The following is a 24,177-nucleotide window of genomic DNA, read 5'->3' as shown; positions in this document are numbered from 1 at the left end:
GTATTGGCCAAGATATCAGGGATAAAAGGAGAATATTTATACTGAAGTTATTAATTTAGGGTCTCGGCTCTTACTGAATTCTGTGGAACGGCTCCCATTGACTTCACAGGGAGGTGGACCAGGCCTTAGACATGGAGTAAATATTATGGAGCTTTTATTATTACTGGTAGGAAAAACCAAACTATCTATAGCCTGCAATATTTTTCCCTACTACTATTTCTTTTTCTATGGCCTAATCTCAAATTTCTTCATCTGTCACTGTATGAGACAAAGAGCAGTGGAAACAAAATGAACTAATAGTTTGCAATGTTTTTGATTTTTTTAAAATTTGAATGTGGATTTGAAAATATTTCAGTTAGGTTTGTATTTCAAGTTGACGTTTAAAAATGGTGCCATAGTGCATGTGTTTTTAAAAAAAACGCATTGTGTATTTCCAGAGAAAAAGGCCAGTATACATCATAGAATATTTTTGTGAATGAGCTACTAAAAAAGTGGCCAACAGCAGGCTGACAAGAGAAATAAAACTCATTTATTACACACAGGTCTCTGGAGACTCCTAAACAGTCTCCACGGCTTTTTTTAAGATTTAACTAAAGAGCACTGCAAAGAAGAGTCAGTAAGTAAAAGCTGCAATCAGTCACCATTAGCAAATACTTCTATTTTGTCAAAAAACAGTTTTCCAATTCCTTCCTGGAATCAGCTACATTTAACCTGATTAAAGTGGGAGATTGAAAACTCAGTCTGAAGAAAGAAATTGGCTTATAGTCACCACAAAAAGAAAAAAAATCAATCAACACAAAGAGCAGAGCAAGACAAGGCAATCCAAGAAGTCCCTCTCAGACTCTTGATTTTGCAAGTTATTTAGACAGAATATGCTCAGGGTCTGCACAGTGCCTGGAATATGTTGTTTTGAAGCTGTTTACAGAAATGTGCAATCTGTTACACCTTTTAGAATTTGGAGTTTACTGTTACTCATGTTAATACAGTTTCTAGCACCAAACCAGGATGGATTACGTCAGGTTTCTGAGCCCCAAAGAGTTGAAGGGAGGCAAAGCTGGGGCTTTGAGCTATGTGGGGTTTCCCACAATAATGATGTGCACAATTAATGGCTTGAATAATCTGCATCACTGGAAAGGTAGACTGAGAGATTAGGAGTAGAAGATGAGTCTGTTGGGGATCTGGGGATGGGGAAGGAAGGTAGAATCTCTTTTGGGCAGAGAGGAAATCAAAGTTGGTGTGAGGGGTCTACAGTTTAATGGAATCCAGCTTCCCTTTAATTCAGACCAGAGGTTAAACAGTGATAAATTTTTTTTATCAGTTTATAATACATCTAAACACATATTTGATAAAACCCTTTGAAAAAATACTTAATGAAAGAATGTACTCATACAAAAGATAGTTTAGTACAATATCCATTTTTCAGGTTCTGTTGTACTTTGAAGCTTTGTTTTGTTACTCATTTGATTATCTTATATATAGTTGTGTCAGTAGGCAGATATCTTCAGGAATATAGTTCATGTGCCGTAACACATTTGCTGTAAGGTGATGTGAGTTTCAGATTCTCAGTCAAATACCTTGTGTTAGGCACTAACAAGATTAAAGCACTGAATTATTTCCTCTCCGCAAAGGGTTAGCTCTTCCAGGTTAAGGTTACTAAAAGGATCATAAAGAAAGAGTCCTCCCAAGAGAAGTCTACGTCTCTGGATACAGTAAACAAAATTTTGGGGCAGCTAGCCATTCACCTTCAAAAATGCAAGCATTTGTTGCTAGGGTCAAACAAGCGTGACTTTTTCATTCAACCAGTATTCTCCCAATTTTTTTTCAATCCACTTTACTTTATTATAGTGCCTTCTAATTAATATCTGTGATGTTCAGCTCCCTTAATGGAAATGGCCATTTCATCATCCTCATTTGATCCCTGGCTCTCTTCCATCTTGGTTCTTAGGCAAGTCTGCATTGTATGCCACTATCTTCCTAATAAATTACATTTTTTCTATGATGCATCTTGACGCAGTGGCCTAATGGATGTAACTGTGCTACTCAAATTTGCAGAAGAGTCTGAGAAATTGGAAAGAAATTAAATTTGTTCTGATTGTGCAACATCTGGTTGAGATCATCACTGTAATGAATATGAAATTGGTCATGCAAACAAAGTAGTTCTTCAACACACAGAGAATTGTCTGCCTGCAGAAATGTTAGAGAGAATGCTAGAGATTCCAGTGATGTATTTCTACTATATTTTCTTGTTTAGATTATATACCACGATTGCCGCTAACAGACTGGTTTCTACTCAGATTGTGAACAAGTCCTGATACTCTGAATTCAGCCTTTTTACCATTTGAGACCAAGTATGTTCAACCAAAGTAAAAACAATAAATAAATAAAAATCTGCTTATTCTGCTGCTTTACTGGTTATAAGTGGTACTAACCTTCTTTCAGAGGATATGATGTTCTATCCTCTTCTATTCAAACACTGTGGGAAAAAGAGGTGAGGCAGTGCCCTTTTCCTCTTCCCCTATAGCTCAGTAATTTAATTTACATGGCTACATCTTAAGAATAGTAAGGTCCTGAGTCCTTATGTTGTTTCTAGTAACATACACAGTTCTTTTTAGAGGCTCTAGGATATGGCAAGCAGAGTTTTCCTCGACTTCTATAATTCGTAGAAGTGCTAAAGAAGGTATATTCTTTGCTACTTTATTGTATCTGATTTTTCTCCTTTTATAAGTACCACCCTCATCTTATTTTGTAGCTTGTCCTCTGAATCTTGGCACTCTGCCTACGTGTTTTGTTTCTTTCGTTGCTCTCGTTCTCTTGGTTGTTTTCTGCTTTGTAAATGGCAAATTATCCTCCTGCATTTCTCTACTTATTGTTTTTCCCTAGTGTTCTGCAGTGTGCTATTGTGTATACTTTCATTTGAATTCAGATGTTGGAAGTGCTAATCAATTAACCTGAAAAATAGGGCAGAAAGTAAAGTAGCCTCTGAAATTCTCCAGAAATGGTTGCAGATTGGATTCTTTTTCCAACCTCAGCTTGAAAGCCTGAGAGTCACAGGCAAGACTACTGCCTGTCAAGTACACCTCTACCCCGATATAACGCTGTCCTCAGGACCTAAAAAATCTTACCACGTTATAGGTGAAACCGCGTTATATCGAACTTGCTTTGATCCACTGGAGTGCGCAGCCCCCCCTCCCCCCCCGCCCCCCCGAGAACTGCTTTACCACTTTATAGCCGAATTCGTGTTATATCGGGGTCATGTTATATTGGGGTAGAGGTGTAATAATCTTTGTCTATCTTTCCAGAGTTTCATTTATGAAAATCAATGGTTTTCATTAATGCCGGGTTTCTGGGACATGAGTTTAAATTTTGTGTGATTTCTTTGAGCCTGTTGATGATTAATTCATCTCTTCATACTTTGGTCATCAGAAGTTGCATTTTCATAAAAAGAAAATGAAAATGACCCTTTAAAAAACAAAACTAATACTTCTACACTCATTAAACCATATGGTATAGTTTCTCATTCCTGATAACCCAAGTGCTTTCCTTCTAACTGCTATACCTGAAGGGGACATTTTCTACTCAAAGTTGAAGGTTTCCCAGGCTATGCTGACAGAGAGCTGTCAGCTCTCTTTTGCTTTTTTTGTTGTTTGCGCAGACATTTTTCCCAGGCATATGAATAAATATTAATTTTAAGCGAGTCAAGAACAGCCTGTATTGAAAGCTGATAGTCTGTATGTTTCAAAATAAGGTTTGTCTTTTGTATTTAATACTTTATAAACTGTACACAGCTCTGTCTTTTCTGTGTGCATATGTGTGTATATGAATGACTGAATGCACTGTCTATGCCAGTTTCACTTGCGTTTGTGACTCTTAACATTTTTAATGGTAAGCGTACTCTTAGGGTATGTCTACTCTTCAGTGTAAGCCTAGGGTTAATGGGACTTGAGTTAGCTGACTTGTGGGAGAAACTCCTGGGTCTGAGTATCTACACTGATTCTTAAACCTGAGTTAAGACTTTCTAACCCAGGCTTGAACCTGGGGCTCTGGCATCCACACTACAGTACACACACCCGAGTCAAACCAATCATATCCCAGAGTCCCTAGTGTCCTCCTGAATTGTGACTTCTAGAGCCTTTTCACCATGATGCACTATGGGAAAACTTTACTTCCTACCCTGCATGTTACAGGATGTTTGAACAGCCTACCAACACAGCCTGCTGAGGAATGATTTTGGTCTGTATACTCCCAGCTAAGAGCCAGTAACATGGAGGAGGTACCTTTTTGAAGAACTTCTCTTGCTTGCGCTTTCACTCATGTGTCAGGAAATGGGCAAAGCTTCCGTGAGGCACTTGTGGACTTTTTGACAGCATTTTCTGACCCACCAAAGGTACCTGACTGATTCCATGATGAAGGAGGGGAAGTACCCTGACATGGCAGACTTGCACTCCCTTATGCTGCTATGTAGACTGCTGCTTCTAGCGCAGGGCCATAAGCACAGACTGTAGGGATCATATTGTCATGCAGACCTGGGATGACGAGCAGTGGGTCCAGAGCTTGCACATGAAGAAAGCAACATTCTTGGAGATTTGTGAGTGGCTTGTCCCCCTCCAGCATAAAGAGACATGAATGAGGTCACCCTGGCCAGTCCAGAAGCAGGTCTCTATAACTATCTGGAAACTGGCTACCCCAGACTACTCTAGGTCTGTTTCCAACCAGTTTGGTGTTGGAAAGTTGACTGTGAGTAAAGTGGTGATGGTGGTTTCTGAGGCAATCAGGCATGTGGTTTACCCCAGGATGGCAGGCATTAAAGATATTCCTGAAGTAATTGCTCGCTTTGAGACTATTAGGTCTTCCTAACTGCGCCAGGGCCTCTGATGGGACTCATATACCCATTGTTTGTCCTCGTCAAGGAACACATCAGTACATAAACCAGAAAGGGGACTATTCCATTGTTATGCAGGCACTGGTGGACTACAGAAGCTGATTTATGAATGTCAATGTGGTTACACTGGAAACGTGCCTGAGTTTTTCACCAATTGGGAGTCTATGTTGATGGACAGTCAGGGACACTATTTTCACCAAATGACATTGTCATAAATGGGGTTACTGTCCCCACCATTATTCTGGGGGACCTCACGCACCCTCTTTTTCCTTGGCTTATGAAACCATTTCAGAGGCCTTGACAAAACAGTGTGCATCAGGCAGATTAAAATTCTGCTGGAAGTGTCTACAGTGTCATCAGTACAGTCCTCATTACTGTGGCTTGCTGTGCTCTTCACAATCTTTGTGAAGCCAAAGGTGAGCCATTTCTCCCTGAATGGAGCTATGACAGCAAGGGGTCACTGAATCCATATACTCAGCCAGAAAGAGTGCCTTCCACAACTGGAGCTGAAGGCACCCAGGCGACAGAAGTCAGGGGTGCTTTGTGCTCCCACATTATGGACTTGCATGGCCCAATGGAAGAGAGGAGGTACTATCTCTAAGTGTGTGTTTGTGGGTGGGAAAGGGGCTAATTAATTTGAGGGGAGGGGTTCAGTGCTTGGCAGGATTGTGGGCTTGATTGCCATACAATGTACTTATGAATAGAGCCCTGTGCAGATACAAAATTTGTATCTGAATCTGATCCATGATTCACAAAAATGATCCGCGGATATCTGTATTCATGGAGGCGGATATCTGAGGATATAAAGCAGATATCTGCAGATATAAAATGTGGATCCGCATTGTGATGGGGCAAGGCCCGATGGCTACAGTAAAGTACTGAGAAACAGGTATGTTAGCCTCAGGCAAAACAAATCCCTACCCTGGTAACCAAATGGCAGTTGCTCCAGGTTAATCAAGGCACCTGGAGCCAATTAAGATCCTTCTAGAAGGCAGCAGAGAGAGCTACTTTAATTAGAACACCTGCAGCCAATCAAGGCAGACTAATCAGGGCACCTGGGTTTAAAAAGGAGCTCACTCCAGTCAGGCGAGGGGAGCCAGAGGAGAAGGAGCGTGTGTGAGGAGCTGGGAGCAAGAAGGCAAGGAGCTGAGAGTGAGAGCGTGTACTGCTGGAGGATTGAGGAGGACAAGCATTATCAGACACCAGGAGGAAGGTCCTGTGGTGAGGATAAAGAAGGTGTTTGGAGGAGGCCATGGGGAAGTAGCCCAGGGAGTTGTAGCTGTCATGCAGCTGTTACAGGAGGCACTATAGACAGCTGCGATCCACAGGGCCCTGGGCTGGAACCCGGAGTAGAGGGCGGGCCCGGGTTCCCCCCAAACCTCCCAACTCCTGATCAGACACAGGAGGAGCTGACCCAGACTGTGGGTTCCACAAGAGGGGAAGATCACTGAGGTGAACAAATCCGCCAATAAGCGCAGGACCCACCAAGGTAGAGGAGGAACTTTGTCACAGTGTCCATCCATCTGCAGATATAAAGCAGATATCTGCAGATTTGCCGGGCTCTATTTATGTGGGGCTGTATGGATGGATCACAGTCTAGGTCAGGAGTGGGAAAACTACAGCCCGGGGGCTATATCTGGACTTCCAGATATTTTAATCCGGCCCTCAAGCTCCCGCTGGGAAGTGGGATTGGGGGCTTGCCCCGCTCCACATGGCTCATGGAAGTAGCGGCATGACTCCCCTCTTGCTCCTATACATAGGGGTAGTTAGGTGGATCTGGACGCTGCTCCCGCAGCTCCCATTGGCCGGGAACCACAGCCAATGGGAGCTGCAGGGGTGGGGCCTGCTGATGGGGCAATGCGCAGAGCCGCCTGGCTGCACTTTGTGTATAAGCTGAAGTGGGGACATGCCACTGCTTGAGGTAAGCGCTGCCCAGAGCCTGCACCCCTGACTCCCTCCCATGCATCGACCACCTGCCCAACCCCTCATCCTCCTCCCACCCTCCGAACCACTCGGTCCCAGTCCAGAGCACCCTCCTGCGCCCCTAACCTCTTATGCCCAGCTCCACCCCAGAGCCCGCACCCCCCCAGCACCCCAACCTCCAATTTTATGAGCATTCATGGCCCACCATACAATTTTCATACCCAGATGTGGTCCATGGGCCAAATCGTTTGCTCACCCCAGTCTAGGTTCATATAAGGAAGTACTCAAGTGTGAATTGTTGTACCTAACTCCATAGAGGACTACAGTTTGCTTAGTAATCTCATTTTCTGTGGCTTTATTATAGGGGGGCTAGTAATACTGGCTATTATAAAGGTTGCCTAACATTTACCATTAAAAGACACAGTTCAATTGTTTATAACTTTGACAAACTGTAACCATTCGGGCTGAAATTTTCTATGCTGGGTGTCTGTCTCAAGGTTGATTTTTTGAAAAAGTTTGGCCAAAAAGATTGTCATTTTAGAGAAAGTAGCCTGGAAAAAATGTTGTTTTTCACATATTAAAAAAAATTCTTGAAACCTTTTCTTGAAAGGCCGTAATACCCCCAGGCTTGGAGCAGGTATTTGAAATTTGCAGAAGGTGTCTTGTCTGCTATCTGGACTGCTTATTTGCCTTCCCCCTAGATGAAATGAGCATGCTCCAGCTCCAGACTGCAGGTCTCAGAAGGACTTTTTCTGTAATTTGCTCCCAGTTGCTCTGAGCTGAGGTGGGGCCAGGCAACAGAACTGAGAGCAGGGAAACTCTCTCCTATGCTGTCAGTGACCCTCTGCTGGCAACCAGGCAGTGTGGAAGAGGAAGCCATTGAATGCTGGGAGCACTTTAATGTTACTAGTGAAGACATGCCCTCAGAGTACAAGTAGGGGTAAGGGCATAGTGAGAGTAGCAGTCAGGGGTTTCAGAGGTCCAAGATGACGCACATCCAGTGGAAGGCAGCCCTGGACCAGATATACTCATTTTAAGGTATGCAGTCTGGATTCCCAAGGCTCCCGCTGGGGTGATGCAGCTCTGGCACAGGGCAACAATAACTGCTTCATTCTGGCCCTTACACATTCATGCATTTTCTAGACTTTCTTTCAGAGAAATTTATGTTGCCCTGTGAAAATGTACTACTCTCTAAGATCCCATTTTCCTCCTCTTACTGTGTTTCCTTCATTAGGGGTATCATTGCAGTCTTTCAGTGAATGGTGCTTAATACGTATACTGAATAGTGGAGTATTTTACTGTCATTGTAATATGTATGTGAGTCAACTTGTTTCAATGTCTCTGTACCTGTGAACCTACTGCCCATGTAGGTCTTGGTCTAAATGAATTAATCATTCATGTCATGTTAAAGAGTTGAACTATATGTTAATGGGTTCTAATCTGTTAAACCTTGTTTTTATATATAAAATAGGTATATATAAAAGAAAAGTTTGACATGGAATTTCTGACCTTTTGAACAATATACCTTTTGAACATTGTCAGATTGTTAAAATTCGGGAAAATATTCTTGCTCGTATGAAAGAACATTTAACTATTCTGTGCCCATCACAGAAAAAAGCGACAGATGATGCACCCGTATTTTGGTCTTCTGTGTTGATCAAGCATGACAGCTCCCTTCCTCATAACGCTGTCAGTGCATTACAGTAATGCTAACCAGACACTTTTCTCAGTCTTTTCTCTCTACTAACTTTTGCAAGCTAATTTTCTTTCCTTGTGTCTCAAACAAAAAAAAAACCCTGTCGGTAAGGCATCTGATCTCTTTGTTAAATAGACATTTACCAGTAAAAACTTGAAGGAAAAATAGTTTATTGGAAAAATTCTGTTGGATTAACTCATGTCCTTCCATTCTTCCCCATTCTTCTCCCCCATCCCCAAAAAATTAACTTGCTACTCCCAAGATCTGCAACCTTAGCCATCAGCCTGATGTCTTCCCTGTTGAATTTCACTCTGGACTGGGGAGGTTGAGAACTGCAGGTAGTTAAATGTATGTTAGGACTTGTGGACACAGGTAAAAGAGACTTGCAGTTGTGACTGCCAGTGCTGGACACTTACTACCCCCTGTGGAAAAGAGACTCATGTTGATTACATAAGAGTTCGGTTTGCCTCGTAATGTTCATATGTAGCTCCCATTAGTATTAACAGAAGTTGCACACATATTCAGAGGAGTGAAGACTCCTTGGAGGGAGGTGATTTATTAAGAAGAGAAACAACTGCAAATTGCATGTGTAACATGACAAATGATTTATTTCAGGTACTGAGCAATACAGTGAATATACAGGCTATGCAGAAACATACCGATGGGCAAGAAGCCATGAAGATGATACCCCAAGGTAATGCATTCAGTGTGGAGTAGCTGAGATCATTTTTACCATTAAAGCTTGGCCTATGTTTCTGAAAAAAGAGTAAGGAAACTATCATGAATGTTGAACTGCGGCTTTCGGGGCACTTTTTAGCTTCTCTTTTACAGATCTGACCAATTGGGTTTTTAAAAACTGCTAGAAAGCATGTAGGTGCTTTGTTATAGATAAGGCTCATATATTTTATGGCAGGGCAATTTACTACAGAATCTGTTATAGTTTAAGGTAATAAACTAATTATTCATTAATTTAAAGCTGTTATGGTTCCAAAGAAAACCTTTCAAAGAGGAACCAAATGCAAACTGTAACAGTATTGTCTTCCTTAGACTGTACAGTTTGCAACTGTAGTTCTGAGAGGCATAAACTGCATCAATTCAGAAAGGGTGCTAACTCTGAAATCTGATGAGTTTATTTTACAGTTTCACTGCTGAGCAGTACCTTGTTAGGTGCCAAAAGCCACAGCTACCTATGACTCCATTTTATATTCTCATAACTTCTACAGTGTAGTTATAAGTCTGCAGTACAAAAATATCTGTAACACATTGAAAGGGCTTTTTTATGGCCTTCGTTACCATGATATCAGTGCTTCACAGACATAATGAATGTGTTTTCACATCACTGTGAGGTAAGGTGGTGCTATTGTCTCCCATGTTTGCGTTTCAGAACAGGTAATTGTAGCTTAGCTAACTGAAAGAGTTAACCTGCTAAATGAGTTATAAAACTTTGAGTCACACTTCAGTTCTTGGAATTGTTTCTTTGACAATATATTATTGATTACACAAAATTTTGCTGTCCTCCTTTTCCCAATGTAGGGATGAATGGCAGAGGCGCTGCACTGAAATTGTTGCTATCGATGCATTTCACTTCAGACGTTTCCTTGATCAGTTTGTTCCTGAGAAAATTAGAAGAGAACTCAACAAGGCCAGTAACTTCTAAGGCCCATTATTTACAGCCATTTCATTAATGTTGGAGTTATGCTTTCCCATAGTTCTTGCAACATCAGCAACTCCTTTGAAGGGGACATCTTGTTTAATTACAGTATCATTTCATAATAGGTATCCTTCATACTTTGCAATAGTAAGATTAAAGTTTAAGCATGCCAGATAGAATGCTTGTGGGTAAATGGTTTCTGTCTTGGCATACATTTTTTAATTTTCTAAATGGAAACTAATAGATCTGTCCAAATCTTCCCAATAACGTTTTTCAAAAATTCTAAGGCCAGAACTAAAAAGTTACCACTACCAATATTTCCTGCAATTTATATTGAAGATTGGTTAACTGTAATGAATCTAGTCTGCCCTATGATTTTAAAGAAACCAAAAAGAAGTACAGTACCTCATATTTTTATAGATTGATGGTTAACAATACTGATATTTCCTTCTCTTTCCCCATCTCCCCCACCCCTGCCCGCAGTTTCTAATTCATGACCAGATTCTGGACTAATTTTTCCTCTTCTAAATGAGTGTCCAACTTAAGTTTCTATTTTCAATCAGACACTGGAGAGGGAAGTCTCCTGCTTTATTATGGATCAGATCCTAGCCTCATCTAGAAACCAAGTAAACATTGAATTCTGATGATACTCTACATTCTTGGTATACTTTCCTGCTACAGGTATCTTTAGCTGCAACTTTTTTTTTTAAAATAAACAAGACAGGTTTTTCATTAATTTCTATGCCTTGTAATTAATCTTTAGCAGGTGTACATATGTACTGTATAGGCCCTACTGTGAAAGGTACTGGGAAACCTCAGTTTCCATTTTACATCAGTGGGAATTGAAGCATTCAGCACCTTTCCGGATCAGGTCCTATTGTGGATATGTAAGTAAATTCAAGCAAGCATAGGAAGCTTTTCATTAATCTTCCAACTGAAAAGGAAATACCACTTTTAAGGTAATTTTTCCAAAAATGATGTACACCGATCAAGACTAATTTTAGTTTAGAAACCTGTTTTTCTTGTATAAAGTAACATACATCACATCATTCCATCACTGATGGTAATGAAATAAGCCCTGAAAAAGACAATAAATGAATTTAGTAAACTTCAGTGACAGTTTAATTGGAAAACTAAATCGCCCACCCCAATGCATTTGAGATCAGACTAAACTTATTAATCATATTGATAGATGCAAATCCTTTCATATATTAGGATAAATGCTTGCATTTTCTTCTGTTTAGAACTCCTGTTAGGCCGCAGTAGTTCAACACGAACAGGTTAATCATATCTGAGGAAAATGCTAAGCCAACTGCTGAGTGAAATAGATTTTACATTCCATTAAGTAAGGTAAACTCAAATGTAAGGAGGAATTCTATACTAAATCATACTAGAAATCACTATGCCTTCTGAAGACAACATATTGCTAGAGTATACAACAGTATTTGTCTACATTGGTTTTCAGTCAGTTTATCTAAATAAACCAAGAGAGTTAATATTGTGTGGTGTGGAAAAAACAATACGTGTTACAATTTCTTCTTATCAAAAATGTATTATGATTTAATTAATTAGACCATTTATTTATTTAGGCCATCCAAATACCTGTTTATACAAGAATGGCACCCCATCATAGGATAGAGATCAATACCCATTAACTCCCACAGTTCTGTTATACTTCTCTTCTGTTATTAAGCATTAAGAAGTAATTGAGAGAGACATGTAATGGAGTGGTTTTATTTTTTAAAAGGATCCTATCTTATAATTTGGTATTGTATCTCCTTTTTAAGCTGCACTTATCTTGGTGGGACCAGATGTTAGTTGTCAGTCAGTTTTCCCAAGAGGCAGTTTGTTGGGACTGACACCTACTCGTTGTGTTGGAATTATTATTAATATAGGAGATCACCAAACACTAATTCAACCATAAATTTCTTTATTAAGTCCAAAGGACAGGTAGTATTTATACAATTGCTCAAAACATGACTAACAGCCTAAAGATCAGCAGTCACTACAGCCAGTACAGTAACAAATTATTCATAAGCATGTGATCAGTATATTTAAAAACAGGTCAGACCCAGGGAAAACCGTCTTATCCTAGCGTGCTCCAGAATGATCAGGTAGGGTCTGACAAAGAACTTTCAGATTCATGGCTCTCTTTATTCCCATCAGCTGACTTGCTAGCTGTAGCAAAAGCCCAGTTTGAAGCAATTTATCCTTGCTTTTTCCCTTCCTTTCTTGTATACTTCCATCTCCTTGCTTACCAGCAGAACAGTGGGAAGGTTTGTGCTCGTTTCTTTTGAAGAGAAAAGGTTTTAAGGCAGTTTTTCTTTGTCTTGCTACTGCAGCTTTTTATTAGTTATTTTTGAACCATACATCCTCCCTACACTACAGCTACCACTACTAATTATTCTCACAGCCTTCCTTTATTTGCTGATTAGGGTCTTTTTCTGCTTACTAGCCAGAAACTATAAAGCAAATACATTATTTTTTAACCAAACTTAAGATAACTATAATATAACTGGCTGTACACCTGGTTTAATCCATCCCTGAAAAAACTGATTGATGTTGTCCGAGATCAGATGTTTAGAATTCTAAGGCGTCCATTGTGCCTGATTTCAATGTTAAGATTTGCAAATACACAATGTAAGAAATGTAATAGTAAGGTAGTACACAGGGCTACTGTTTTATCATCATGATTCCCTTGAGAACAGTGCTAGTTAATAATAGTCTGTCTCTGGTGATACTTTATAGCTTAATTATCCAGATGCAACTTGATCTTTTTAAGTTCCAGCAGAGCATCACTTATCATTGTATGGAAATTTGAGATATTTTATGACCAAGACAGTTCTACTCTTATATTAGCTATAAGGATCATTGTGGAGCAATAAGAGGTACTCCAGGCACTCAGCTTGCTACTTCTGGAGCGCTTCAATCTGTTGTTAGCTAGGAGAGTGAGAGAGAATATAAAGGCAGTTTCTATGTTCTCCATGTATTTTCTCTGTGTACTTCAAAAACACGTCTCACTCCTTCCCGCAAATAAACAAACAGAAACAAAATGGCTATCTTGTTCCAATACAGATCCAGTTCTTTCAGTGGGGGAGGGTTATTTTCCACACAGCTGTGTAATGGTTTGCTAGGTGCTGTCATTTTTCACAAACCTGCTCCAGTCATTGAGCACACCAATATTTCTGACTTGAGAGAGATTTTAAAAAGCCACATGCATCTGATGGAACAGGTAATTTGTGAACTGTTGTTTAAACTCTCTGTTGTAAACTTTGAATAATGGTGTACTGCCAAATCATAACTAATATCTGTCAGAATTTACAGACTACCTGGGGGCGAAAAACTAGGTTTACTAATCCGTACTAGACAATGTGTTCAATACATTTTTGTACCTTTGTAAAAATTTCATGGAGAGATTTGCCCTTTTTCTCCCCTGGGTCTTTTGTAGGAGCATCTTTCTTTATCCAAGATTTGTGACTGTCAGGTTTTTTCCCCTCTTTCCCTCACTTAATATTATATAAGACCTGTATTTTAAGATGGCTTTTTGTATTTTATTCTCAGTTTCAGGGCTTTAAAGAACACGGAACAGATTAGTCCTGCTGTTGCATAGTGGTCTCATAATATTCCATGTGTGGATCAGTGATAGGCTTTTCAAGTTTTCACTTCACAAGCAATCTCAAAAATGCTTCGTTACGTTTAATTTAGCGCTGGGAAAATTTGTCTCCTTTTCTTGTAAGGTCATTCTGTTTCCTTGGCTCAGATGAGTTTCTTTTATCTTCGATTGCTATGGTAGCTGGCAAATCACAAGTTGGTCCTTTCTTGGTCATGGTCTCTAAATTCTGATTGCTTAACTGGTGAGAAAAGATTTTATACCTTTATGAGAAACAATTGGGTGGTCAAAAGACCCAAACAAACAAACAACTTTAAAAAATAAAAAGGACAGATTTTGTATTAACTTTACAGTACTGGTATATGAGAGAGGCACAGTAAGAAAGGATTCTACCATTTTAAATCTATAGCTAATCTAACCTTTAGTTTTGTGAAAGCCAGAAATGAAATACTTCCTTATCCTTGAAAGGTGACAATTATGCAGGGCCTAGGGCAGCAGGAGTTGCATAGGATAAAGGAGATCTTGCAGAAAAACTGCAAATACCTGTGCTTGGATGGAAGCCCTCTGGAACCTGAATAATAGTTTGGGAGGAGGTACTCTTCCCTCTGAGTAGATATTGAATTGAAGCCCCAGCATGGTGTGTACTGGTACTGTACTGCTTTCAGATGAGACACAAAAACTGGGCCCTGACCACTATATTAATTTAAAGAGACCATGGTATTTTCCATACAAGTAGGGTTAATCCCAGTGTCTCAGCCACATTCAGTTTAAGAAATTATTTCCCATTTACCTACATAGGCCCTCCAGTTTCAACTGAGTACAAGTATCCTCTTTCTTTGCTAAACTGTAGCATAGTGTAGCTGTTTCACTGGAAAGATTTCAAGTGGACCATGTGAGCTTTCAGTAAATACAGAGAACAAGTTACGTTTAAATATGTGAAGTGCCTTAGGATCTTATAGAATGAAAGACATTTGTTTTACAGATATTCTTGGAATTCTACCTAGGGCATGAGGGATTCCCTGCTCCTCCTCATTGCTGGGGAAATAACTAGGATTTTGTTTTCCTGTCTAATTTTCACGTTAAATGTTTCCTTTTCCTATCATTGCTCATTTGCCAACAAACTAATGTGTTAACTTTCACTTTTAAGCCAGCCTGAAGATATATTGAATTTTAGGTAACCAGAAAACAGTAGACTAAAGATGCAGATTACTGTTATCTAACACTAAGCTTAAGAATATAGCATCAGAACTACTGTCAAAAACCTCCTCTGTTGATGTGCCTTTTGTCTGCCTGCAGGCATACTGTGGCTTCGCTCGACCTGCTGTTCCCCCTCAGCATCTTTCAGCAGTAGCCACAGGAAACTGGGGATGTGGTGCCTTTGGTGGCGATTCCAGGTTGAAAGGTAAATAGCAGCAATGCTTTAAGGACAGAATGAATCAAATGTCAGGTTGGAGTAAGCTTTCTATTTTAGGTGCTTGGACACGTTGGTTTAGAAGGAAATAAGTTTGTATTCCTCCACCTTTAAAAGTCCCGAAAATTCAAGTGCGTTTTCATAGCAAACAGCTGCTAGCCAAGGGCTGGAGTAGTACTAAAACCATCTGTACTAATCCAAAAAGGAACATGCTTGTTCTTCAATTCATGTATTTTGCACTTTATAGTGGGAGGAGAGTATAATTCTATTTTGACAGGAAAGGTCAAATGGAATGAGCACGGGAATGGGAGCCAAGAATTTGAGTTTTAAATCATTGCTGCCACTGGCACACTCTGTGGCTTTGGGCCAAACCTCTCTGGGCCAAACTTTGAGCCCAATCTTAAATGGACCTTAATTTATGGGCCCACAAAGCTGTCTTAATTACCTAGTTGTACTCACAAATCAGGTACAGTGCTTAGATACCTAAATGACCTAAAATGCAGGTGCAAATCATTTTGGTTGCAAAATAGTGCCTGCAGTTATTTGCAAGCACAGTTTGCAGCAACAATTTGCCTCACCCTCCGTTTGTTCCATCTGTTACAAGTTATTCTCATTCTTTTCTTGTTTATCCAGTGTATGTTTGCATTGTTTTTTACAGGAAAAGCATTAGTGGCCCCTGCCTTAAGCGGGCTCCTAATCTGAGCAAAAGAGGGTTGATACCTTCCCATCTACCCCATGTGAGGGTTAATGTCTGTATAGCACTCTGAAGATGTAAAATGTAAAGTATGATATTGGAGATTGTTGGCTGATAAGAATGAGTTGCATTCTAGGAGAACTTATGCCCCATTTTCTCCCCTGCCACTTTGACGGTACCAATTGCCAGTGCAACGTATTTGACATCATCGTCAGAAAAAGACAGGAAACATAGCTTCCTTTGAAGCCTCTCTAAATGCCTCCAGATGTCTGCCTTCCTACATGTATTCTTGGGACCTGAAGTCTCTTAAATTTCTCCTTCCTTGCATCCAAATCCCTCAATTTCTCTTGCCCTGTCCTTAATCAAGGCACTCAGCCTGTAGCAGACCCCAAAGTCCTGGATTAATTTGGGACTGCTTCCCACTTTGCTTGATTTACAAGTACCCACACTTGTTTGGATTCTGGATTAGTAAATCGCTAAATCTAGTTCTGCATAGTTATAATTTAACATAATTTAAATCTAAACAGAAATTGGCATATTTTGCTGCTTATTGTCAGGTGTTTGAGGCGAAAAAATATTTTCAAAAGTTAGCTTTATAACTATGGCCTAGTGGTTATGTTAGAAACTAAATGTAAGCTTCATGCTGTTCAGGCTGCCAGCTTCATTAGTTTTCTTTCCAAATGTGTGTTACTTAGTGAGAGCCTATTTTTTACTCCATGCTCATTGATTTCGTGACAACTGTTTTTTGTTTTCCATTAAGTAAAATAGATTACCAGGTTCAGGCCATCAATACAAAGAGCCAAATCTGCTGCAATCTGTGATCATCTTTGATGGACAGTTCAAGTTAGGGAGCTTTAATAAATGTTTTAATTTGAGTAAGAGCTCTTTTTAGCCTGAAATGCAATATCCCAGTGTAATACCCAAATGTATGGGTTTCTGCTAGAAATAATGATTGCTTGACTAAGGCATGACTGGACCAACAGTGGACATGAACTTTACAATTGATGGTCCTTCACTGAAAATACCTTTCTTCTAGTCATGCAGAGGTCTAGTGTGGGGATGGCTAAGCAGGACTGTCCCAGCAGATTTGTTGAGGAGAGAGGCATTACCTTTTTTTTTAAAAAAAAAATAAAATAAAATAAAATTCAGTGTTTTAGTAGGTGCAAATTAGAGGACATTAGAGAGAGTGAGAGTATAGGGGCATGGCAAAATTATAAGTGTGTGTTTAAACAAATATAAATTATGTTATGAAGCATAAATAAGCTTTTCTTCAGTTACAATATATGCACAGAAGTTTAATTTTATTTGACTTTTGTTCACTAATGCTGTAGCTTATTAATGTTAGAAAATGTTTATAACCTGATCTCCAGTAAGCAAAGTGCTATAATTATCTCTAGTCTGACAAGAGAAAACTAGCCACTTTCTCTACCTGTTGGTGGAATTTGCCTTACTTTCTGTATCCCTCTGTGTTTTTTCAGAGCTGAGATTCTCAATTTAGTACCACTTGAAAGCAAGTTTTGCTGCTGCTGCTACTGTGTTGAGAATACAGATCAGAATATACACATGTATCCTCTAATCCCAGGGTTCTCAAACTTCATTGCACCGCGACCTCCTTCTGACAACAAAAATTACTTCACCACCCTCACAGCCTGAGCCCTCCCAAGCCCTACTGCCCTGAGGGGCTGAGCAAAGCCTGAGCCCACCACTCCGGGGGTGGGGAGGCAAAGCTGAAGCTCAAGGGTTTCAGCCCCAGGCAGGGGGCCTGCAACCTGAGTCCTGCCACCAGGGCTGAAGCCGTCAGGCTTTGGCTTCAGCCCCGGGCCCCAGCAAGTCTAAGCCAGCCCTGGCAATCCCATTCAAAAGGAGTCATGACCTAATTGGGGTCCTGACCCAGGGTTTAAGAACCGCTGCTCTAATCTTACGCTGTGCTTCCATCAGATATTATGAACTTTGGGGCTGATCAACTGAAATTGGTGAAAAGACATCAGTTAGAGTTGGTTGAGGCTCTAACCAGGGTTTGGCTGTGTCAGTACTTGGTTAGTAGAATTGGGGAACAGCTAGGTGATGCATAAGAGGTATTATGATTCAGTATGTGACTTTTTGTTTTTCCCTGAGTCGGTGCTGATATGATACTTGAAGGGTTAAAACAAATTTTTTTTTAATAAAAAATGGGGCAAAACTAAGAACTTGACCAACTTGTGGTCATTTTAAAATCCCATGATTCTTTTCTTGAGAACTGAAGTGGTAAATTCCTGGCCAAATTCAGACTACTTATTACGTTCTGTTTGAGATATGAATTCATTTTCACAGATGATTAAAAAGACAAAGTAGTCTTCATCTCCAAATGTTCTACCACAAGATTCTGCAGATGTTTCAGGACAACTTTTTGTTATTCTATATTTTTTTAAAAACAAAATAGTACATTTGTTCTAGAAGCCTTAATCACACTCCAGCATGATTGAGTGTCACGCATTAAAGAAAAGCTATTGTATTGAAAATATAGTCTGAATCAAGGTCACAGTGAATAACCTGAGAATGCAACAAACTGCAGTATAAAGAAAGAAAATTATCCCGATTATAAATAGAGGAATGCTATGTTGGCGAAATAAGACTTTTTAAAGTAGATTTCAGCTTGTTTGTGACGTTTTTCAATGATCTTAAGCTATGAGCATAGATATTTTGAATACGTAAAAGGTGAGCTTATCTAGCTGTGTACATATATGTGGTAATATCTGTCTGTCTATCAGCTAGAGATACAACTGAGCTACAAAGTTTGGATCTACATCTAAATCTTCCCAAAGACTGGGGTGCTTGGAGGCAAGGTTTTGACTTGGATTAATTTCTACTTTGTATCAAATATGATCAGCGTGAGGTGGGCCTATATCTGTTAAAGTTATAGGCCCACAGAATTGGCTGTTCATAGAAATGCCCCTTTTTTGTCTCCTTCAAAAAATTCTGCTTTAATATTGTGAAGTAGGCTTTTTTTATCTTTCTGAACCGCACTGTTCAGTGTTGTTCCCATGTCCTCTACATTTCTTTGCACAAAAGCTGTTTGGCCTCTACACTCGTTTCTATAGTTCCATGAAGTAGATCTACCCTTAATTCTGTAAATTCCTACTGGAACACTTTATCCAGGCCACCTTAGTTTTTTCTTTAGAAAAATCTAATAGAAAATCATAATCCTATATTGCAGTACTGCCGAAAGGTTACACTTAGGTTTCATGGTTCCATTGTGCTAGTTTGGGGGTAATAATCTGAAGGGATGCTTCTTGTATAGAAAGGAATTGTTTCTTGATTGTTTTAAAATACTTAACCAGTTTTCCAGTATGTTCCAGTTAAAAGGAAGGAGCAAGGTCTCAGATAACTAAAATAAATGCTAAATGTTCAGTACCTTCAGAGTGTTATGAAAATGTATTTTAATGGGGTATGTTTGTGATTACATGAGAGACAAGGTACTTCTCAACTACCCAGATCAGTGTTTTTATAAAAAGTTCTCTAACCTGAAAAAATCTGTTCAAAAAAAGTAAAGTGATAAACCAAAGGGAGTTTTTTTCCATTAGCTTCAAAGGACATTGGATCAGGCACTAGCAGAGGTGAGAAGGGAAAGGGAAGGCTTGCATGGTGGGATGTCTGACTGAGGCCACCACTGTTTATCCCTCACTTTCATGAGTGCCAAATTTACAGATTTTTAGCAATTAAAAGTAAAAACTCGGGTGGAAAGCAATTTACTTCCCATGCTCCTAGTGCAACGTGCAGTTGCATAGTTCATTTGGCCTAAATGTGAAGATTCATTAGATTCAGTTCTCCTATGCAGGTTAGTTCATTAGGCCCTTTATAAAACAGAACTACTGAAGTGTTTCCAAATCCATAGGCTGTTGGTTTAGTATTATCCACAAATTGAGATTGATTGTGTATGTGATGAGTGTAATGAAAAATTTAGTTCTGGGTTTAAAAGTGCCCTTTGATTAAAGAGCATAGGATGTTAAATTTGTCTGTATTAAATAAAATGGGAAAGATTCTTCCTCCTAGCTGAACAATGAATACTTTACTAGTGTGCTTTGCCCTGCCAGGTGTGAATGCAAGGATAATTCCCTATATCATATTTTTGTTTAAAATAAAGTTCTTCATTACCTTCCACCTGGTGAGCATAGAGTGGCTAATATCCCTGATGGACATTGTAAATGGAAAGATTAGCATTCCGACAAGTCTATGTCCAGAGATAAGAAATAGTGGTAACCCTCCATACATTCAGCAGTTGATAGAGATCCATCCTTTGGAACATTGTAGGCTGATTGAACTAAACATGTCATTAAATAATTTGTAAAGTGCCTATCATGCTAAGTAAGGTTTCTTAACATGAATACTTACATAATTTTACTCTTTGGAAGGAAGTAGTCTCCCTATTTTCCATATGAAAAATCCTGCTCTGAGCTTCAGTTTCTGGTTGTATTTTGTTTTAAGTGGAATGATGCTTGCAATTTTACAAAAAGTAGGCTTTAAGATCTTCAGATGAAGAATACTATATGGTGTGACTGTTAATTGTGAAAGCTCCCAACCTTAAATTTAGACCACAAATTACTCTACTTCTATAATAAATTGTCTTAGCCTATATTTACCTCTTTATTTATTTATTTATTTATTTATTTAATGTGCTGCAGCCTTAATACAAATCCTTGCAGCTGCGGAGGCTGGGCGAGATGTGGTTTATTTTACCTTTGGAGATGCTGAGCTGATGAGAGATATTTACAACATGTACACCTTTCTCACTGAGAAGGGCCAAACTGTCGGTAAGTGTAAAACAGTCTCTCTCCCCTGTGAAATACAAAGAGGAATAAATCCATTTCCATTGTGAAAGCTGAACAGTAAGAAATGTAAACACTAGGATCTTAAGTGCTGAATTTAAGTAAAGGAAACCTCAACATTATAGGTCTATGCAAGAAGCTATTTCTGAAATAGTGGTAGATAATAAACATGTGCCATCATATAAGTTAGTTTACGGTAACTGAAGGCCTGCCAGAGCTCTAAATAGAATTTGAAATGCTTTTCTGTCTTTAAAAAAAAAAAAAAAAAATAGGACCCACATTTTTGTTCCTCATACTGTTTTGGTAGGGTATAATGAGTCCTATCCCGGAAGCCCTGATACAGCTAAGTAGCAGATTTGAAGTCATTGGGACTCAATGGCAGTACACAAGAAGCTACATTCATTGCCCTGCTGATAGTAGTGTCTCTAACTTCTTTGTGGGAAACAGAACTCTAAATTTAGGTCTTTCCAAATCACTTCAAAAAATAATCCATTTGGTAACAGTTTTGTTGTTTAAATTTATGAAGTGTATATACACACAGTTACTGTGAAATTCACCACTCCTTGCTCAGAGCTCAGATAATTTTGTGCAAGGAGTGGTGCAAGCAGTGGATTTCATGCAAGGAACTAAGAAGTTGAGGGGGACCCAAACCCTTGTTTTCAACTAGCTCACAAACCACAGGTTATGGTACAGTCCCTCTTGGTCTGCACTTCCAGCCTACACACTGAAATAAGAGCTGCTGCCCCTTCACTTTCCCGTAAACCAGAGGTCTCAAACTCAAATGGCCACGAGGGCCATATGAGGGCTAGCTCATTTGCCTGAGGGCCGCATCATTGACACACACAAACGCCCTCGCTGCCCTGGCCCTGCCCCCACTCCACCCCTTCCATGAGGCCCCGCCTCTTCCCACCCCTTCCCTGCCCCCATTCCAACCCCTTTCCTAAAGTCCCCACCCCAACTGCACCCCCTCCCTGCCCCCAGAGGGTGCATGAGGGGTGTGGTGGAGGCTCAGGGCAGGGAGTTTAGGTGCAGCAGGGGTTTGGATTCAGGCAGGGGGCTCAGGGCAGGGGGTTGGGGGGCAGCAGGGGGATGAGGTGCAGGCAGGGGGCTCAGGGCAGGGAGCTGAGGTGCAGGCAGGGGGCTCAGGGCAGGGAGCTGGGGTGCAGGCAGGGGGCTCAGGGCAGGGAGCTGGGGGGCGGGGTGCAGGAGGGCTTTGGGCTCCAGGGTGGCAGCGGCGCACACCGGGGCCAGGGCAGGCTGCTGGCCCTGGCCCCGGCCCCGGCCCTGCTCCACTCCAGGAAGTAGCTGGAACCATGTCCCTGCTGCCCCTGGGGGAGGGGGGACGCAGGGCTCCACATGCTGCTTGCCGCGCCTCCAGGTACCTCCCCTGAAGCTCCCATTGGCTGTGGTTCCCTGTTCTCAGCCAATGGGAGCTGTGGGGGCGATGCCTGGAAGCCAGGGGAACACACGGACGGAGCCCTCTGCTTCCTCCCACCCCTGCTGCAGAGACGTGATGCCAGCCGCTTTAGGGAGCGGCACAGGGCCTGAGGGGGGCAATCCTGCAGCTGTAGTTTGCCCACCCCTCGCCTGGAAGTAGGCCAGGGGGACGGGTGCAGGCCACTTGGCAGGCCACAGGAAATAGCCCTGTGGGCCACCTGTTTGAGACCCCTGCCCTGAACAATGTTCCTTGCCATTGAAATCCATGTAAATGCAGATCCTCTGGCCTGTACCCAGTACACAGTTGTTAGTTGTGAATATATACGTACTTATAGTATGATGCAGTAATTTTAGAAATGGGCATTGGTTTTATTTCTTTTCATTTTCAAGGGGATGTTTACAGGCTGTTGCTCAGATATTATAATGAAGAATGCAGAAGCTGTTCTACTCCAGGACCAGATGTGAAGCTTTACCCTTTCATATATAATACCCTTGAATCCTATGCAGATTCCACCGATGAAGATGAGAAAGGATTGTGCTTTGATGACTAAAATAAAAATTTATGAGGATTTTTTTCCTCTGTCTAATATATTGTTTGAATTGCTGGGTGTAAAATATGGATGGCTTAACTTAATATCAATGTATATAATACTGCATTTGTAATCCTATAAACTCTCCTAACCTAAAACCAAACTTTGAGGTGAGATTTTCTGTTTATACAATGTAAACCCCATCCATCCACATATATAAAGGGTTGTTTTGTAAATCCTATTTGCATGTCTTCTTGTTCATTGGCAGATTTTGGTCTATATTTGTTACCCTTTGGAACCAATAAATACCAGTTTATGTGAAAACTCTCTTTAAGAAAACCTATAAAATATACCAGTTTCCAACATAAAGTGATTACTAGTAAACCCACAGCCATGTAACTCATGGGCGTGATGTTAGGAAAGTCTGTAATTATCCATTTTATTGGAAATTCTAACAGTTCCAGTCCATCCCTGAAACTGCCATGGTACTTTTTGCCGTTAATTTTCACTTCTTAATTTCTGCAGCTTTGAAAACTTCACAATTTTAAATGTTTTAAAGAAAAAGTAAAAGTTTAAAAACTGCAAGGATTATGGGGAAGCAAAAATTAAAGCAGCACCCACAACTACTCTTCTGGTGTTGGCACTCGAGGAGAGCAGGATAACAGCAAGTTAGACTGGGAAGGGAAAAGAGGGGCTGAGTTATACGGAAAAAAGAGAAACAACATTAAAACTAGAGGAAGCAGAGAGAACCATTTCAGATCATTTACTTACATTCTTAAAAATCTATAGTAGAACCCAAGTATTATATAAAACAGTGAACAAGTTCTTAAACATGATGATGTATCTAAAATTACTCAAGTTTTGCTGCAGTGATTTGTAATATTGCTGGAATTCAGCTATTTGTCAGATTTACAACAGCATCTCAATGATCCCCTGCCTAGAATATATACAGATATATGCACATAGGTGTGTATAAATATGCACATAATAAAAATGAAACAAGGATATGATAATTACTTAGGCATCAGTGGGCAAGAAATCTTTCCATCCTACCAAAAATAAATAAAAACAGCAACTATTGGGGGGGAGGTGCGCATGCCTTTTGAAATATGGAAGAGATAACAGAGTGGAGGTATGTTGTAAGAAATAGTGTAGAAACTGTGCTGTTACCATCTTCATGAGTCCAAAATGAATACTGCTGCTGTACATTAAAGAAATGTACAAATGAGTTTCAAGGCTTTAGGAACATAGCTGTAGCATAACATCCCAGGAATGTATACTGGCCAAACTCTATTGATTTAAGTGGAAGTTTTGCTTCTGGTAAGCAGTCTGCAATTTAGTCCCAACTTGGAAAGTATAGCCTTCTCTCCATTAGGCTTTTTTTGTCCAATCTCATTATTGTAGCTGCTGCTACCAATTAAGCTCCACAGGTGGTAGTAATACTGAAAGCTGTAGAGTAGATAAAGCACTGTTGGCCACCAGCATTTTCAGCATGATGTCTGGTAGATCTCCTCTGAGTGGGCTTAGACAACATGGTGCTTAAA

General features: G+C 40.2%; 1 protein-coding gene across 8 annotated transcripts in view; it reads left to right on the top strand.

The window, feature by feature from the left end:
* PARG (poly(ADP-ribose) glycohydrolase) overlaps window positions 1-23,700 on the top strand; it is a 130,975-nt gene extending 107,275 nt beyond the window's left edge. For 5 of the 8 annotated variants that reach the window (XM_075072532.1, XM_032804673.2, XM_032804642.2 and 2 more), the window contains exons 14-18: window positions 9,114-9,192; window positions 10,032-10,140; window positions 15,056-15,161; window positions 20,523-20,651; window positions 22,494-23,700. In XM_075072532.1, the coding sequence (XP_074928633.1) occupies window positions 9,114-9,192; window positions 10,032-10,140; window positions 15,056-15,161; window positions 20,523-20,651; window positions 22,494-22,654 (584 nt within the window). In that variant the 3' untranslated portion in view covers window positions 22,655-23,700. Of the gene's footprint in view, window positions 1-2,251; window positions 2,349-4,184; window positions 4,275-9,113; window positions 9,193-10,031; window positions 10,141-15,055; window positions 15,162-20,522; window positions 20,652-22,493 lie in introns of those variants that run through there. The other 3 variants (XR_004377038.2, XM_032804694.2, XM_075072534.1) reach the window with 3 other exon arrangements.
* The last annotated feature ends 477 nt before the right edge of the window (window positions 23,701-24,177 follow it).

Source organism: Chelonoidis abingdonii, chromosome 15 (genome assembly GCF_003597395.2).
Source record: "Chelonoidis abingdonii isolate Lonesome George chromosome 15, CheloAbing_2.0, whole genome shotgun sequence".
In the NCBI taxonomy this organism is placed as follows: Eukaryota; Metazoa; Chordata; order Testudines; family Testudinidae; genus Chelonoidis; species Chelonoidis abingdonii.
The sequence above is the reverse complement of the archived record's forward strand: the minus strand, read 5'-3'. Positions and strand labels throughout refer to the sequence as shown.